Source organism: Aedes albopictus, chromosome 2 (genome assembly GCF_035046485.1).
Source record: "Aedes albopictus strain Foshan chromosome 2, AalbF5, whole genome shotgun sequence".
NCBI classification, from domain to species: Eukaryota; Metazoa; Arthropoda; class Insecta; order Diptera; family Culicidae; genus Aedes; species Aedes albopictus.
The window spans coordinates 367,567,604-367,585,089 of record NC_085137.1 but is presented as its reverse complement, the minus strand read 5'-3'; the positions used below and the strand labels follow the sequence as shown (position 1 = coordinate 367,585,089).

The following is a 17,486-nucleotide window of genomic DNA, read 5'->3' as shown; positions in this document are numbered from 1 at the left end:
CCCTACACAATACACATCCTCCTTTTCGTTTTTCGCACTCACTCTCCTAATTAAACACGAAAAAGTGAAGGATAAAAGGGGGCATAGGCCGCCTATTGCATCCCGCTCTTTCTCGTGTTTGTTTAAGAGAGTGACTAAGAAAAAAAAGCTAGCTACGCCAATGCACATCATGTTCCACGCATTTCGAAGCACTCTATGTCCTCCCTCATTAGAATGTCGATAGGTACCATACCCGTGATGACGCAGAGCGCATTGTGTGACACGGTACGGTACGCGCTTGCAACTCTCCAGCTTACCACGGCAGCTTTCGGTACTTAGCGCCGTGTTTGACGAAGCGCTTCTAGGTAATGGTGCAATCGCCTACACTGACCATCGCTTGCTGCTCAGACTTTCGGTTGTTTACAACCACCACCTCAGTTTGGTGGTGAGCCAACCCAGTTTTCTGGCTCTCATCTACGGGCAGTAGTCAACTATACTTCTTCGATCGATTCACCGTAGACCCAGCGTAATGTCGTCAGTGACGCCGACGATCTCCACCCCACCGGGAACTATAGAGAAGTAACCTCAACATCTCGTAGTACATGACATTCCATAACACCGGACCCAGGATGAAACCTTGCGGGACTCCTAAGGTTATATGAAAGCACTTCCGACCCACCTCTGTGACGTAAACTAGTACTCGTTCCTGGAAGTAACTTCGACGAGCGCATCGGCAATAGCCTGCCAATGGGCTCTTTTGAACGCCTTCCTTACATCACGAGTCTCTACTGCACGCACAGTAGCGAATTGCCTTCCTCTTACGCTGAAGCGCTATTGGTCTATATGCCGACGGGTTTCCGGGTGGTTTTCCCGCCGTTGGCTTTGCCTTTTCCAAACTTCTGGAAATTCCTCGTCCAGGCATTTTCACATAGCAAACCAGAAAATCTCGAGAGCCTCTGCAATAGCTACTTTTAACGCCAGGTCCGGAACTCCGTCTGGACCTGGGTCCTTACCTACGCTTAGTGACTATGCTATTCCCGCAAGTTCCACAATCCACATCGGTAACCTTCTCCTAATCGCCAGCCCCAGTCCCAGCTGTCCTACGAAAGGAACGCAAGGACTACGATCATGACGCGGGAAAAGCCCCTCGATGATCCCCTCCAACATATCTGGAGGAGCCATTACACCTCTCGAACTGGCCATCACGATACTCTATGTATCATTTCACGGATTCGCATGGGCGCTCTTCCAGAGACCTCCGAAGTAGGACTATTTGCTTGCCCTTACCTCGGTCTTCAGTGCTGTTTTTGTTGTGGTGAACACCACCCGTCGTTCGTTTCACTCTTTATCTGATCGTGCTCGTAACATCCGCCACCTAGCCCGTGGGCAGGCATGGCGCAGGTCTGCAGGTCTATAGTAGGATCTGATCCTGCTGGTTCGTGAAATGGCTTCCTCATTCTACAGCCCAGGCATTGAAGTCATCCGGTATTACCATCGGCCTTCGCCCTGTTAGCACGGTCTTCATCAGGTCTGTGCACAGAATATGCGACAAGGGAGGGGTTTTTATTAATTTTGACAAAGGGTGGAGGGGCGCCTAGTGTATGGTATGGAACACCGGCAATGGGAGAGGTTGAACTCCCAAAACCCATTGATCGGCTACCGTGGGGCGCATACCAGCTATAGTAGAAGACACTATTTATTTTGGCGACCACGAAGCCCTTATAGGTAGTAGACACCAACTCCTGGGCGGGGTATTCACCCGTTGTCCATATCGCCGCCATTTTTCTCGACCCATCCGCGACCCAATTGCCGTTGCCAGTGGATACTCGGTATGGGTCCGTTCACTATGATGGAGATATTCGTCCCCCATTTAGAAACCGCATGACAAAGCAGTTGCTGAACTGCGTCACAGTGGTTCAGGTTAAAGCCTGTATCCGCAATAATCGGGACACAGAAATACAGCTGTAACTCTGCAATAGATACATTAAAATTGCTCAAAGTTTGTCAAATAACATCTTAAGATGTGTTTATTTCACCCACAAAATTTCATGTAAATCGGTGCAGTACTTTTTGTTGTAGCAACGAAAGAGTAATATGCGCGCCATTGAATTTTGTACAGCCCCTAGTTTTGCTGGTCAGCGCTGTAACTTTTGAATTTCGCTCAGGAAATGGCTGAAATTTTGAACACAAACCTCTCAATCTACATTTGTTGCATAGGCAAAATTTCAAAAAAATCGATGCACTATCAACAATTTTATTGTCGAAACATGTATTGGGACTGAACGTGATTTTAGCCCCTCAGACAGCACTTAGTGAGCACTTTTTATTGTTTCGACTGTACTATTGAAAGTACTATACCAAGAATCATCAAATTTTGCAGGCATAATATACACACAATCAACTAGCTTCTGTGAAAATTTCATGAAAATTGGCAGAGAAATTCAAAAGTAATGAATAGGCAAAAATCGCACATGAAAAACACGAAAAATTTGCAATAACACTCACCCCTATCAACACCACTAGCTCTCAAACCAATTGGTCAAAGTTGATGAAATTTTGCAAGAAAGTGTCTCTATAAGTATCATAACTGCTACCGAAATTTCATAATTATTATCATAGAACTTTGAACTGTAGCGTAAAAGAACCATCTATTATACGAATGAAAATTGGTCATGATTGTACAAAATGCTAAAAACCACGTCTGTTTGTTTTTCATCCACAGTTAAAAGTAATGCATCGATTTTTATGAAATTTTGCACAAATAATAAACATACACCAAAGAGTTGTCAGTCAGTTATTTGGCCAATTTCACCGATTCATTACAGAACTACTGACGTACTTCTGTGTCCCGATTATTGCGGATACAGGCTTTAAGCTGCATGAAAGGCCGAGCACCTTGGACCACCCGTTGGATGACTATTGCTCACGGATGTCCCGGTACAGATCAGACAAATGGGTGGACTCGTGCATCCTTGTGCCTAATGACATTCGGCGCCGCATCTCCTACACAGTTTGCTCCTGTCAGGGCCTTTGCAGTCCCATAACTTGGGTCCTGGTTCCAGATACCTGAAACGAACCTCCGGTGGCTCGTGTAAGGTCAGATGACATACGCACCAGCCTACTTTTATCCTCCCTACTTTAACGGACTTTTTACGTCCGCCACAGATAGCTTAACCAAAGCTACCTGTGTCCCTGCCTGCCCTTTCCATAGCCTAACGGATGCGGCGGTTACCTGCACTTTGCACTGTTGCTGCAGTTCCGTGACGAGCTATTCCACTTCGGTGACCTCGTCCCGGTTTTTGACCTTCAGAGTTGCCTCTAGTATGAGAACCCTCACCTCTACCCCTTCACCAAGGAGCTCTTCCGCCAAATTTTTGAAGACGGCGCCCTTGTGCTCCTTATCGCGCTTCAGCTCTAGGATCATCTCGCCCGTACAAGTGCGTCTCATACTGCGCACGTCGGCTCCCAGGTCCACGAGCATGGCGCCGCTTCGCATCGCCTTCAAGATGTCCGAGTACTTAGACTGTTCGGTCTTGATGACGAGCACATCGCTTCTCTTAGCGCTTGGCACCTACTCTTCTACGCCTTCTTGGTTTAGCGTCCCTGACTTACTCGACCTGCGACCTTTTCTTCTTCTCCTTCTTCTTCTTTTTCTTCTTCTTCTGATCAACCTTCGTCCAAGGGGGATCCTCCCTTTGTTTCACCCTACTCTGTGGTTGTTGAGAGCCTAACAACGGTCGCAACCCCCTATTCCCTTCCATCCGGGACGGGCCAGCCTTTTCAGGCCCACCCTTCTCAGCTTTCCGGAACGCCTGGCTGGGGTCCGATTTCCGGCATTACTGCCGACCTCCTGGGTTAGTATCCTCCTGGCCTTGCGGGCATCACCAGACATTTCCTCACCTGACGGTTGCCTCACCCGCTTATGCGAGTGCTTTTTTTTTTTGTTCGAGTGAGCCACTGCGACCAGTATTTAGATCTTTTGTAGGCTTACCCGTATCCTTAGTATTTACCCAAGCAACACACATGTTATATAAGAGTTACGACAGCGCAAGTTTTGGTTGTATATAAGTTAATTTTACGTAATTCTAGTAATTCTAATTTATATAACATGTGTGTTGCTTGGGTAGTGCATTACTACATTATTGTTGTCGAAAGGCAATGAAGCATCGACTTCTGTACAGTTCCTGTTTTGTTATCCCAGAGGTGTAAGAAATCGATATGCGATGAAAAGGTCCCGTTATCATAGAGATTTAAATCTCAGTGAAAGAGCGCCCCTAATCAAACACAATCCATTCGCATTCTGATAAAAACAAAACGGCGGTACTGATATTTATCCATCCAAATCAGTCGATATTCGTAACCAAAATATCCATGCATCGGAACTCTGGCCCCATCCATGTCTTTTTTCTAGTTTAGTCCCAGGACAACAAAGAAAAGTCCTAAAGTCCCGGCTAGTTGCAAAACTCTGTCAAATTAGAGAATGTGTTCTGCAATAAGAATGCACGTGAGTCCTTGAATTACCAGAACTTAACAGTCTTTGATACTAACGCAATCAGATACGTAAAGCATGTTTATTTTCCTAACATCAAGTGTAGTCTCGGGTGGGCAAAGTCCGATTCTTCAACTATCAGCAAGGCAGAATAAATGCAATTTTAGAAACTGTCACCAGTAACAAGGACTTTGTATCATGAATCCTTATTACCAAAACACATTACTCCAGCTTGACAAAGCGGATGTCACTAGGGTTCGGTTTGGTAAAGATCTACCGTAACGCAACATAAAAAGGCGATCTACCTACGTTACGGGCTCCGTTAAAGATCGAGCATATTTCAAACCCCCTCAACCATTCATCCATTAGCACGGAACACCTGACACCTTGGATTGGGGTTCCCTGTTTAGTGGGCTTTTACCACCGGAACAGGTGGTCCGTAGTGTTATTCTTAGCCAATTGAGACAACCGCTACCGACACTACACAGCTCAGCTATCTAGGCTGATCGGGAAAAGAAGTTAACAATGATGGTTAACTTCATATGGGCCCGAACAGCCGGCTATGCGAGTGCTTATCACGAGTAGTCGCATCCGCCACACCTTTCGGACTACCTGCGAAAACGAAGGCCTCCATCTGGGTAGACTTCGTAACCTTCAATTTCACTTAGATTTATTAAATTTCATATTCTTCGAAGAAAGAAGCTAAGTATTCTCATCACGGTAAAAATAAAAGTGTTGTCGTAAACTAGTATTTGTGGTTTTATTTTCAATTTTCACGTACGAAGTTCATGAAAAACAATGAAGGTGCTAGTCAATGACACCCGCACATTGCCATCCACTCATATCCAGTCATCACTCATCCTGCCACTCTGACTGCACCCGTACCTAGCCATAAGAGTATGGGAACCGACCGAGGACATCACCGATGGATGGCATTAATAAATCATACACTGAATAGAACACACATTCCTTTGACACATCCCGTTGTCATCCGACCGTCGACGCGATATGACGACGTCGACGATGCACTGGGGTGTCGACCAAACGTGAGAAGTGTGCCGCGTGGTTACCCATTCAGAGGGGGTGTGAAGCGGCGGACGGGCAAATAAGTATTAAATCGGAGATAAAATTGTCATTTTATGATAAATTATCATACAATGAACAACGAGCAGCATATCGATACCGGGTACGTCAGCTTCAGCTATTGTTTCACCAGTTGCTTAGCTGCCACTGCTTCACAGTGGTTGCATTTGCTGTGAGAGGCGGGCATTACTGATCAGAATTAAATAACACAATCATACCGAGTTATTTCATCAATTCTTGAACCTGTTCTAAACTTCTAACTTCTAACTCCAAAAATATGTAACGAAATCAGCAAAACATAACAAACCTGGTTATTACAATACGAAAGTAATAACAAACTTGCTATTCGTTCGTTATTATAATAGCTAGAGCCATAAGTGCAAATTACGCTGTCAGCGGGCGAAGCTCTTCAGCATTGAATAAATTTAAACTTTATTCAGCCTAATGCACTATCCTTTAATAGTACAACTGTCTGTGTACTGTGTAGTGAGTGAAATGAAAAATTCGTAAAATGTTCGATCCATTAAGAGTAAGTTGATTATTTGAGCTATGGGCTGTCGATTTCACCGGAGGACAGAGTTCACAGTGGCAAGTATTTGGGCTATTGATGAATAAGTGTACCTACGCAAAAAAGTAAGATATTGTCTATTTAGAATCCGGACGCAGATAATCACTTATATCTCAGATGTGGAACAATAAACAGCAAAGGTTAAGCCCTCAAAACACTCTACATATCCCTCGTATGCATTTTTGAATAGCAGCACGTGATTCTTGAGGCTATCATCCTTGTACAAATTTGGTGTCATTATCGTGATGTGAGGAAACGATGCCCAGAGCTCGAACTTCCTACCAAATCTTGGAATTCCAAGCAGATTTATCCATGAACACAATCTTCAATCTTTCTGGACACTTCCTCATGGCATGGTTAACAACATTTGAGCACATCACACATAATGGTTTTAATGGTAATAACATTTTTCGCGACTGTCGTACTTGACTACGATACATTTTCAACGTGTATATTTTCCTGCTTTTGACTTCAATATGAAATAACTTTTCACTCGTTGCAAGAAAACCGATGAAATTTTTACCATAAACAGAGGACTATTTTATGATCAGACTGTTGTAAAAGAATGATAATTATGATCATTTAGAGCGTCACAATAAATTATACTTTGCGTCCGGATTCTAACTGGACAATGCTTCAGACACGTTTTGTAACTTGTGCTGAAAAGTATAAAAGATAATTAAAATATTAACTATACAAATCGCATCACCCTAACAATCAGTCTCCCGGAGTCCCATCAGATATCAGGTGAGCCCAATCACATGAACAATGATAATTTTCCTCTCGCATCTTAATTTCATATTTGCCCGATGTCGTCTAATAATTGTTCCCCTCCACACCGGTGTTATTAAACAATTTGTTTCGTTCCTATGCTGAACTTGTAACAATCTGTTTAGATAATTCGTTTCTTCCCATCTTAGCAGCTGCCGTGCTGCCTGCCATGCCACCGCCGCGCCATCGCCAACGCCTTACGCCGGAGCATACCCCGCGAATAGCGATCGAGGCGCGATGTAAAACCCGTGCTGTCTAGCAAGCAGCCACCGACCGACCGACCGCAGGCTTGCAGATCGTGCAATCATAAATTATTTATGAGAAATTCGCTTATTTTTCTGAGCCGCATTCATCATTCGCAAATTAGCACGATTTCACCATTCGTAGGCAGGAACCCCGGAGCTGAGGGGAAGTGCAGCATTTGTTTCTCGCTGGAATTACAGACAGACAGACAGACAGACAGGTATAGCGTTATTGCTTCGTGCGGATCATACTTATTATTTGTTTACTACAGATCAAAGCTATTGGGGATGACGTGATACGCTTAAGATGTTTTTGACGATTAAATTGATACAGGCAGCGGTAATATTCTCACAGCTACAGAATCTTTTCAAACTTTTAAGAAATTTATCGCAAAGATTACCGAAAACTAAACTAACTCTATGTGCTAAGTGCCTTCTACTTCTTCTTCTTCTTCTTCTTCTTCTTCTTCTTCTTGGCGTAACATTCACAGTGGAACAAAGCCTGCTTTCTAGCTTAATGTTACATGAGCTAAGCACGTCCGCAGTTATTAACTGAGAACATCCTCAGCCAATGACTATACTGCAAGTATATATCGTGTGGCAGGTACGAAGATACTCTAAGCCCAAGGTAGTCGAGGATATTTTCATAACGAAAAGTTTTGGGATCGACCGGGAATCGTATCTGTCACCCTCAGCAAGGTCATACTGAATATCCACGCCTTTACAGCTGCGACTATAGGGGTCATGTCTTCTGCTACTTCTCTCTGTCGTTAGCTACTACAGGACAGACTAACTATGTGTCTCTATGTTATTCTGAGCCTGAGAGCTTCAAAGCCAGGTAACCATTTTGCATTCGTGTGTCTTGTGTCTGTGTGTCTAGTACGATGATACTCTTGAACCCTCCAGGACAAGCGCTGTTGTAAAAAGTACACTACCAAAAAAAAACCTCGCTCGTCGTATACAGCGCGAGCGTGGTGCAGTTTCGGTTGCTTGATGGTGGATGGTCCTGAAAGATCAAACATCCAAGGGGCCCTCAGAGGTTTGTTGATCACCCATGCGTTTATCGCTTTGGCTTTATGGGTGACAGTCGAATCTTACTTTTTACGATTGGGAAGATCAACAAACTAGCTGTGAATATCAGAGTGCCGTTACGTTGAAACAGCAACGTCATCAGCCAATTCGAGATTACGTCATCCATGATAAAGGGCTGCCACAGCAATCCACGAATTAGTTCACGGTCAATCGCACCTACCAGGATCGCATCTATTACGATGAGGAACAGTAGCGGTGATAGTATACATATTTGCCTCACTTCCGCAACGACCCGGATGGGATCGGACAAGACACCGTTGTGCAGTACTCTGTATGCTATAGGTACAAAGACTCTATTCATTATTGGTTTGCTCTAGGATGATACGGATCGTGACAATATGCACTGCACACATTATCGTCCGGCACGGAATCCTGCTTGCTGCAACCAAAGAGTTGCGTCAATCTCTTCCTGTATCCGGTTAAGGATCACTATACAGAAGACTTTGAGAACTATACACAGTAGACCTGTTCACTTTTTTTAAGCACCTTGTGTCACATCATTTTCTGAATCTAAATGCCAAAACAAGTCTTTGGTACAAAAATGAGCAATTTTGATAAAGATTTAGAGGTGTATCAAATTGATTTTATGATTTTTTGGTCATATTTACAGAAAAATCCTTCCATACGTTAAATCTTATTCCGAACATGAATCAACAATATCGTTAGCTTATAGTTGAAACTATTATCTACAACTTTGCCAAAGAAACTAGGGTGTTAAAACTGCTTATTTTATTGTTATTAAACATATTTGGTTGAAAAAACACTTATAAATTGAACAATTTTGCATTCATGCTCATTAGTTTGGCAAAAGTTCTTCCTGACTTTTGTGACTAAATTCATTATCAATTGCGCCAAGGTGTTCTGAACATTTCGTTCATACATCATTTTTGCGTAAGAATTCATTTTCATTGAGTAATTATTAAAAGTTTACCACGCTATACCTTGAAAACACATAGGGTAGCCAAACAAATTTTTCGTGTGAAATCAAAGTCAACTGGGTTTAAACATGGCATTGAATGCTATCACCGCAAACATCATCGATCCTTAATGGTGCTGACAGTAAGGTTAAGGAAAGCGAATCTGAAGGTCATATGTTCAAGACCAACAAAAGATTTTTTTAAATTAAATCTCTTGATGCCACTGTTGTATTTCGTTTGAATTTCTTTATTGAAGTTTACTCAAAATGTCTATGTTTGTGCGTTTCATAGCATAGTAAATTCAGGCTTTGATGAAAAACTTATCAAATTAAAACCGAACTAATAAAAAACAAAGTAATCTTTGAATTGAAATTTGACACACATTCAGTTTCTTCCAAGATTTCTGCCAAGATTCAACGATCAATATGAATCGTCAGATTTGGAATGTCGGTTCGTACCGGGATTCTTTTCAAAAAGACAAGTATCCTTCAACGCGCAACGTACTTCAAGTGTTCTTCCATTACCATAGAAAGCAAAACATGACAGTACCGGCAAGCAGTAGGTTAGTCGCGAAGGCCGTTCATAACATCTGGTTAGAGAAGAATCGGCAGCCCCAAAAGGTTCCATATATTAGCAAAAAAATTGGCAACCTTTTCTCAAAGTGGCGGAAATTACTTGCAAACCGTAAGAAGTCTCAATCCTGTTACAAACTGAAGCGGCAACAGTGGCGGGATAATCTACCAGTGGTTTTCGATGTCTCGCGAAGTGAATCCAGATTTAAATCTTCTAAAGAATCCCTTCCGGAGACGGAATCCGTAACAAGTATGTATCTTAACTTCAATCAGTTTTATTCAAATAACTCAAGTTGACTCGTTTCATGCAGATTCGATCCAAGATAGTGAGCTTTCGGATGCAAATTCTGATTGGGATGATGCCACTTCTGATTATAGTGAACCATTGCCAAAAAAGCAGAAAATTGAACCATGGAAGAATGAAGCACTTACTTTGCTTGATCGTGCAATGGTTACTGATACGGCGGCATCAGCGATTTTAACCGCTACGGCGGTTGGATTGGGTCTCAATACCAACTCAGTGGCTAGTAGCAGATCTAGCTTGTACCGTCGCAGGACAAAGGTAATTGAGTGGTTGTATGTAATCTCTTATTTTCAATTAACTATATGTAAAAAAACCACCAGGCACGAGTTGAGCAGATGGAGAATGCTCAGAAAGAATTTTCACCATCAGAAGCAGTTGTAATTCATATTGACACGAAACGAATGAAGAAAGGCGTTGGACTCGAGTCAGAAGAAAGGTTAGCCGTAACTACTTCTGGATTTGGAACGGAACAAATTGTTGGAGTACCAGTGATACCGACAGGCACCGGCAAAGATATTGCGCAAGCGGTAGTGAAACTGCTGGAAGAAAAAGGCATCGAAAACAGCATAAAAGGCATTTGCTATGACACCACAGCGGCTAATTCAGGTATACAAAATGGATCCGTGGTATTGCTGGAAAAGCTGATAGGACGAAGTCTGCTCCGTCTACCATGTAGACACCACATTCTGGAGTTGATCCTTGAGGCGGTTTTTACAAAAGTATTCAGCGAGAAATCCAGTGGCCCTGAAATAACAATTTTCAAACGTTTCCAGAAAGAATGGCCTGGTATCAACAAAGGTAATTTCACTACTTTCACGTTTTTTACATCTAATATTTTCGTTTTGCTCAATTTCAGATTCATACAAAGGTGCAAAAGACCTGATCTCACCAAAATTGATACCAGCATATCTAAAATCGATTGAGACTCTTCACCACATGAAGAAGATTCGCGCTGATTACCAAGAATTCATTGAATTAACTGCCTTACTTCTTGGAGTCGAGACACTGAATGGTTCTCAAATTAAAATAAAGTCACCTGGTAAAAAGCAACATAAAGATAATTATTTAAACTACATATTTAATTTACATTATTTTTTCAGGCGCCATGCATAGGGCTAGGTGGATGTCTCGAGCGCTGTACTCGCTGAAAATGTATTTGTTCCGCGAGCAATTTAAACTCGACAAATCAGAAATCCGGGCTTTGCGCAGAATCAATAAATTCATAGTATTGGTATACTTGGATGCATGGTTCGCTGCCCCGGCTGGTCCATCAGCTCCGAGACATGATTTGCAATTACTGAGTAAGCTGAAATCCTACAAAGATTCAGAAATCAGAATAGTAGCACAGAACAAACTGTTAAGGCATGAGTGAAGTCAATGTTTGTCTTGCACTATTTGATGATAAGGTCACTGCAAGCACCAAGAAGGAGATGATTAGAAAAATGCAAGGCAGTACGAAAAAAAATACTCGAAACACCGGAAAAAGCAAATCAGAAAAGTTGGAAGACTATGTAACTTCAAGGTCGAGAACTTTTTTTGAAATAATTGACATCAAAACTGATTTCTTTGAAGAAAAAGACGTTGAAAAATGGGAAGAGTACGATTCATATAACAAGGCCAAAATGCTTTGCGAATCTCTTAACGTCGTTAACGATTCTGCTGAAAGGGCAGTAGCGTTAGGTGAAAAATATAACAACTTCGCAACCACTAATGAACAAGAGAAACAAGCTGTGATGGTGAATGTTTTCAATAATCGAAAAAAGCTGAAGTCTTTGACGAAGCAAAACATAATCGAGCAAATTTCGTGATTGATATTCCTACATTGTTATAATTGAACATCTTATTATAGTCCTTTTAGAAGATAAGTTTTTATTTAAATTGAATTCTTGTTAAATATAAAAAATATAAAACTTTCAAATCCGTTTATTATATATGAATGAGCCGAAAACATACCACTAAAAGATTGAAAACAGAATGCAACTTGTTGGAGCCTTTTACTTGGAGATATTCATCATCATTCTTGTATCCGGACTTATTCACTTTCGAACGTTTTTGATTCGTTCGAACCCGTAGCCCATTTGATTTTGCTAGCGTAAGCCGAAAAGCGAACGATTTACGTTCGAAAGTGGATTCGTTCGAAAACAAGAAAGGGGGTGATTTTCATAATCAATGATGGTGAAAAATTAAGTTCTTAAATCTTATGGTTAATTCTGCTGCACTGGTCGTAATAATAACATCGTGACGAGCAAGGTGGACAATATCTCAGGGGTTTAACAATAACTCGCCATCGGACTTGTAACATTGCTATGGCCCAATGAGCGATGTAAAAAAAAATCTGGATCTGCGCTCGAACTCTGGATCTTCTGATCCACTCGCTCGGACCTTACCATCAGCACCATTTCTAAGCATACGATCAATTGATAATTATTAACGCTTATAAGCCATGGGCACCTTCGATTGCACATGAAAATTTAATTTGGCTACCCTATGCGTTTTTTAAGCATAGCGTGGTAAACTTTTAATAATTACTCAATGAAAATGAATTCTTACGCAAAAATGATGTATGAACGAAATGTTCAGAACACCTTGGCGCAATTGATAATGAATTTAGTCACAAAAGTCAGGAAGAACTTTTGCCAAACTAATGAGCATGAATGCAAAATTTTTCATTTTTTAAGTGTTTTTTCAACCAAATATGTTTAATAACAATAAAATAAGCAGTTTAAACACCCTAGTTTCTTTGGCAAAGTTGTAGATAATAGTTTCAACTATAAGCTAACGATATTGTTGATTCATGTTCGGAATAAGATTTAACGTATGGAAGGATTTTTCTGTAAATATGACCAAAAAAACATAAAATCAATTTGATACACCTCTAAATCTTTATCAAAATTGCTCATTTTTGTACCAAAGACTTGTTTTGGTATTTAGATTCAGAATTTGATGTGACACGGGGAATCTGGAAACAAAACTAAAAAAGTGAACAGGTCTAGTATACATCCTTGTCTCACTGCAGCAAGGATCTGGATGGGATCGGACAAGACAACGTTGTGCCCTACTCTGCATAAAAATGCCCTGTACTGTGCTTCAATGAAGCCAATCATTTTCTCAGGAACAGCCTTGCGCTTGAGAGCTTCCCCCTCATGTTTTCGTGATTGAGACGGTCGAAAGATTTTTCGTAATTAATGAACACCAGGTAGAGAAATACTTGGAATTCATTGATTTGCTCCAGGCTGATACGGAGCGTGACAATATGGTCCACACAGAATCGTCCAACACAAAATCCTACTTGCTGCCGTCGGAAAGTTGTGCCAATCTTCTCCTGTATCCGGTTGAGCATCACTTTGCAGAGGACTTTGAGAGTGATACACAGTAACATGATGCCCCGCCAATTACCGCATACAGTCAGGTCACCTTTTTTGGGTACCTTTACAAAGGCCTTAAGTACACAGGGTCAATTATTTGACAAGGAATAAACTCAAGATCAAACATCTGTTTCACACTAAAATTCGATCGAATCAGGATGTAAGAGCATTGGTTTCTTTCTGGACAAATATTTGACCCTGTGTACTGGGATTTTAAGACGCCTTGTATCCAATTATGGAAGGAAATGTCGGGGTTTCCCATATATTGCAGAATAGTTGATGCAGCAGTTGTGCAGATACAACGGGGTCAGTTTTGAGGGTCAGTTTTGAGCTGATATGCGAATCGACCTCTGGGGATCTGTTAGATTTCATGCTACGGATGGCTGTTTCTATCTCCTGAAATGATGGAGCTTCGGTGTTGACACAGGTTGCGTTCAATCCTTGGCGGATCATGCTGAGGTGTTGATGGCGTGGCCGGTTCCCAAAGTGCTCGAACCAGCGTTTCAACTGGTCAACCGAGTCGATCAATAACTGTCCAGACGTGTCTTTCACGGGCATCGTTCATCTTTGTCCCACTAAGGCGACGTGAAGCATCGTAGAGGAGACGGATGTCGCCGGTGCTTGCGGCTTCTCGCCTTCGTCGGTTTGCGAGTCCTCCCACGCTCTTTTGTCCCGTCTACATGAGCGTTTCACTTCCTTCTCGAGAGCCGAATAGCACTGACGGGCTACCGCTTTAGCTCATCATCTTTTCGGTCGCTCTATCGCGGCTTTGGCGTTCTTTCGCTTCTCTATTTTCCTCCAGGTATCATCTGTGATCCACTGCTTTCTCCGCGTGCGCAGTTTACTCAAATTATTCTCGCCGGTGGCGATGAAGGGGTTCTTGATAGTGTTCCATTGATATTCTGCGCTTCCATCTTCCAGAATGTCCGCAGCGTCTTCCAGTCGGTGTGTGTTGCACTGGCGCCCGATTTTTTTCCAGCTATCGATGGATCCTATTAATGCGCAGGTCCGCCGATGGTCGGACGCAATGTCGGCGCAACTTTTGTTCCGCACATCAAGAAGGCTCCGTCTCCATTTTCGACTGATGCAAATGTGGCCGATTTCACTTTCCGTGATGCCTTAACCTTCACGTACCCGACCCCCAATATCTGATTTTTAAAATGCTGGCATTTCGTCAATAGGAAGCAATCAGTGAAGTACTAGATTGAAAGTAGTGAGCTGGATTTTTGTATGGTGAGATGATCAATTCTCCGTTTCTGCAAAGAAATGCTGCAAACAGCATGGGTTATATGATTTCTTGCCTAATTTGATGCTGTTTGAGCAAAAGTTTGGGTAACTGTGTTGTTGTATTGTTTATTTCTTGCAACTTCAACAACACAGTTACCCAAAGTTTTGCTCAAACAGCATCAAATTAGGCAAGAAATCATATAACCCACGCTGTTTGCAGCATTTCTTTGCAGAAACGGAGAATTGATCATCTCACCATACAAAAATCCAGCTCACTACTTTCAATCTAGTACTTCACTGATTGCCTCCTATTTTCATCCACCTTTTTTGAAGTCGCCCTCAATCGATCATAAATTGGTGCAAGTTTATTACACCTAAGTGACCATGCAATATCCGGAACCATTTCGAAGATATTCCGGATTGTATTGGGGTCAGGGTGGGTGCCGAAATGGCTAAACATGATCATTTCGTGTGTTTTTGTGTTTGAACCATCGATTTTCAGCGGAATTTTTGTTGCGAACAATGAAACACAACTGCGATAACTAGATTTGAATAAGTTGACCCATCCGGATCCCCGTTTCAGGTTCCGCGGGGCCTTATTGGGGACACTTCTGGTTTTCATCCAAAACATGACGTGCGACATATCAAACTTTATGATTTCGAATGACTGAGTCAGAAACGATACCCTGAAGTCTGTATCAACTAGTATGGCCACCCCGAAACATCTGGCATAGGTTCCACGGGGGTGACATCGGGGGCATTTCTGGTTTGCAACTAAAAAATGCCGTGCGACTTATCAAATTTCATGATTTCAAGAGAATGGGTCTGAAAAAATTGACTTAAGTAAGAAGCAACTGATATGGCCGCTCAGGAACACCTGAAATAGGTTCCGCGAAGGCCTCTCAAACACAATAACACACGAAATAATCACTTTTGGTCATGTGGCATAACAGACAACTCCCCCACCCCCTGACCCCAGTACAAACTAGAATATCTCCGGAATGGTTCCGGATATTACATGACCACTTGAGTGTAATGAACTTGCACAAATTTATGATCGATTAAGGGCGACTTCAAAAAAATCGGATGAAAATTGACGAAATGCCAGCATTTTCAAAATGAGTTGTCGGGGGTCGGGTAAGTGAATGTTAACTGGAAACCCATGTCACTTTGTGCACTGGTCTATGAGGAAAAAGCAATCCCACAATCACCATGTCATAATGGCCGCAAAACTCGACAAACAGCTCTCTGTTCTCGCTTATTTCTCCGAAACCATGGCGTCCCATGACGTGCTCATAATCCGAGTTATCGGAACCAACCTTCGTGTTGAAGTCACCCATGAGGATCTTGATATCACCCTTCGGAATCTTGTCCATGACAGCATTCTGTTGACTGTAAAAGTTCTCTTTCTCTCGCATTTCGGCAGCATCGGTTGGCGCGTAATATTATTGGATTATGGTGCGGTTTTGAACCCATGTTCTGAATCTGGCGAAAATTATTTTTCCATTTATAGGTTCCCATTTCGTGAGCGCAGCTTGAACGTGAGTACTGAACAGAAAACCAACTATACACACCTAGAAAAAATCATGTAATTTTAGGTGTCCTGAACCTGACATATACGAGCATCTTCAAAGACACAAATTTTAAGGTCAAAAAATGTAAATTTACATCTTTGAGGACACCACAAAATAAAACTTATTTGTTCTTAGCATCTAGCAATCGCTAGAACCAGTTCGACCGATAAAACAAATAAAAGTAAACTTTTGGCACGCCGCGATTCGAACTCAGATGGCTGGTTGAGAAGCATATCACTTACCTCTCGGCTATTTCACCAACTTAGAAAGCGGCTGATGAATATGATACTGATTCTACGTTTCTGGTGAGTTGGATTTGTTGACATGTGTATACCTATCTCACCAATTGACTTGAAATGTTGTACACGGGTAGATACCACATTCTAAAAGTTGTGTCAATTGGTTCAAAATTGACTGAGTTATAGTGGAAAACAGACGAATATAGAAACCACCGCCCAAGTGGCGCGATTCCCTGTATGGAACGTAGACTTTGGCCAGACAATCTCCGACCACCACCTCAAGAGGTCTACGTGATTTATGAGCGACCTCCAGCTGGTCCAAGGGGCGTTTCAGTGGTATTTCAGGAGGTCACAGGGAGTTTCAGGGAGGACCCAGGAGGTCTCATGGGATTTCAGGGAAAGAGTGGTTTCCAGGAGGTCTCAGGGGCGTATAGGGGTGTCAAAAGCGTTTCAAGAGGTCCCAGGGGGTCTCAAAGGTTTCTCAGGGGGATTCAAGAGGTATCAGAAGCAGGAATGAGTAAACTCACTTGCAAAGAATTACACTCACATTCTATTTTCTCAATTTAGAAATCTCATGCAATCATAAAACAGTGTATGAAGGATATTTTTCTTGTAGTTTTATCTAAGATTATTCCGAAAAAAGCAAGGGTTGAACACGCATATCAAACAGATAGAGCTATGAAAGAGACTCTCCACGAGGTGAGTGAAACTTAATAGCTCTTGCATGACTTTGATATGCGTGTGTGACCTCTACCCTCTACTTTTAAGGTAAACTTGTGCATGAAACTACAAAGTAAAATTGTTGCATATACTGTTTTTTGACAGCATGCTTCTAAGCTGAGAAAATAGCAAGTGAGTGTAACTCTTGTTCCCAACTCTGACCACGAGGTCACAGGGGAATGTCAGGGACGTACAAAAAGGGCTTATGGGCATTTAAGGGGGTCTCATCAGGTTTCGCAGGAGATCCAGATTATGGCGTACTATTGTTGATTATGTCTTGTCTTAAATATAATGTTGAGCAAATGCATGGGGCCATTCATAAACCTCGTGGACTTTTTGGGGGA

General features: G+C 42.1%; 1 protein-coding gene across 1 annotated transcript; it reads left to right on the top strand.

The window, feature by feature from the left end:
• Positions 1–8,516: 8,516 nt before the first annotated feature.
• LOC109401706 (uncharacterized) lies at positions 8,517–13,010 on the top strand. The gene is made up of 5 exons (XM_029852435.2): positions 8,517–9,963; positions 10,025–10,275; positions 10,338–10,815; positions 10,874–11,056; positions 11,118–13,010. Exons 1-5 carry the CDS (start codon positions 9,567–9,569, stop codon positions 11,387–11,389), a joined length of 1,581 nt encoding a protein of 526 aa, XP_029708295.2. The 5' UTR covers positions 8,517–9,566; the 3' UTR covers positions 11,390–13,010.
• The last annotated feature ends 4,476 nt before the right edge of the window (positions 13,011–17,486 follow it).